This window comes from Cystoisospora suis, assembly GCF_002600585.1.
Source record: "Cystoisospora suis strain Wien I chromosome Unknown contig_4616, whole genome shotgun sequence".
NCBI classification, from domain to species: Eukaryota; Apicomplexa; class Conoidasida; order Eucoccidiorida; family Sarcocystidae; genus Cystoisospora; species Cystoisospora suis.
In genome coordinates, this window is record NW_027157408.1 from 457 (window position 1) to 1,715 (window position 1,259).

At 43.2% G+C, this 1,259-nt stretch overlaps 1 protein-coding gene across 1 annotated transcript in view; it reads right to left on the bottom strand.

Moving 5' to 3' along the window:
• Positions 1 to 202: 202 nt before the first annotated feature.
• CSUI_008305 (activating signal cointegrator 1 complex subunit) overlaps positions 203 to 1,259 on the bottom strand; it is a gene marked incomplete at its 3' end in the record, with an annotated part of 1,356 nt that continues 299 nt past the window's right edge. The window contains exon 2 of the mRNA XM_068068439.1: positions 203 to 414. Coding sequence (XP_067919585.1) covers positions 204 to 414 — 211 coding nt within the window. The remainder of the gene's footprint in view (positions 415 to 1,259) is intronic.

Genomic DNA, 1,259 nt, shown 5'->3' on the forward strand with positions numbered 1-1,259 from the left:
GAGATAGATAGATAGTTAGAGAGCTCCATGGGTAGATCGATAGACAGATTCGAGATAGAGAGAATGAAGAGAAATGTCGATACGTGCCTCCACCAGATGAGAAGGCCAACCCCCATCCTTCCCCTGTCAAATGAAGAACGACGAAGAAAAGAAAAAGGAGAGAAAGAGAGAAGAGAAAGAAGTTTGAAGGGATGCTTACCTCTTTCCTGTCCAAGAAGATGAATCTCATCGAGAATGATAAGCCCGACTCGCTGGACGAAAGATCTTTGTCGCCACTGTCTCGAGAGCCCGTCCCACTTCTCAGGTGTACATACAAAGACGTCTGCCTTCCATATATCCGCGCCACTCTCTGCCGCTGCATCGGCCGTTAGCTCGACGACTTTCTTTCCCAGTTGATCTTCAAAGCGTCTCTTCCTAAGAGAAGAAGGAAGAAAGAAAAGAACGATGAGCCAGTCAAAAAGAAAAGCAAGAAGAAGAAGACGGAAAGGAGAGAGAGATGAGGGAAAGATAGATAGATAGGTAGATAGGTAGATAGATAGATAGGTAGATAGCACAGTGACAAGCTTCGATAAACGATACATGAAAGATAAAGAAGACAAGAGAGAGAGAAGGATGCTTCATAGAGAGCCATATGAAGTTGGGAGAAGAAAGAAAGACCGATTTGGAGAGAAGATTAGGCTGAAAGAAGAAGAAGAGTCGGAGAGATAGTCAGCTGTATAGATTGACACATCCATCTCGTGTTGCATGTCTATGTAGATGGGCTGATAGAAAGAAAAGGCGAATCAGAAAGGAAGAGAAGAGGTAGTCAAAACAAGAAGGAAAGATGAAAGAAAAGATGCGAGGGAGAAAGAGAGAAAATAGAAAGCCCTATCTCTCTCAGTTTTGATCCATGAAAAGTGGAGAAGCATGCATCTCACGGGACACGAGAGAGTTGCATGCATGCCTATCTGGAAAGAGATCTCTGTCTATGTGTGGGGGTTCTCTACATAGATATCTGAAACTCGAGGAGGAGAGAAGAGAAGGTAACGAAGAGGATAAAAGGAAGAGCGTGTTTGTCTCTCTAGACAGAAGAGGAGACAGATGCCTTAGAGAGATGAAGAAAGGAAGATCTATCAAGATCCCATATAGAGATCGCCGTTCTTCGGAGGATAAAGTGTACGTATGTATGAATAATGTATAGAGATATATGTGTGAATGGATGCATATATCTATCTCTAAGTAGGTGTATGTACACTCCCTTTCTGCAGCATCCTCTATGC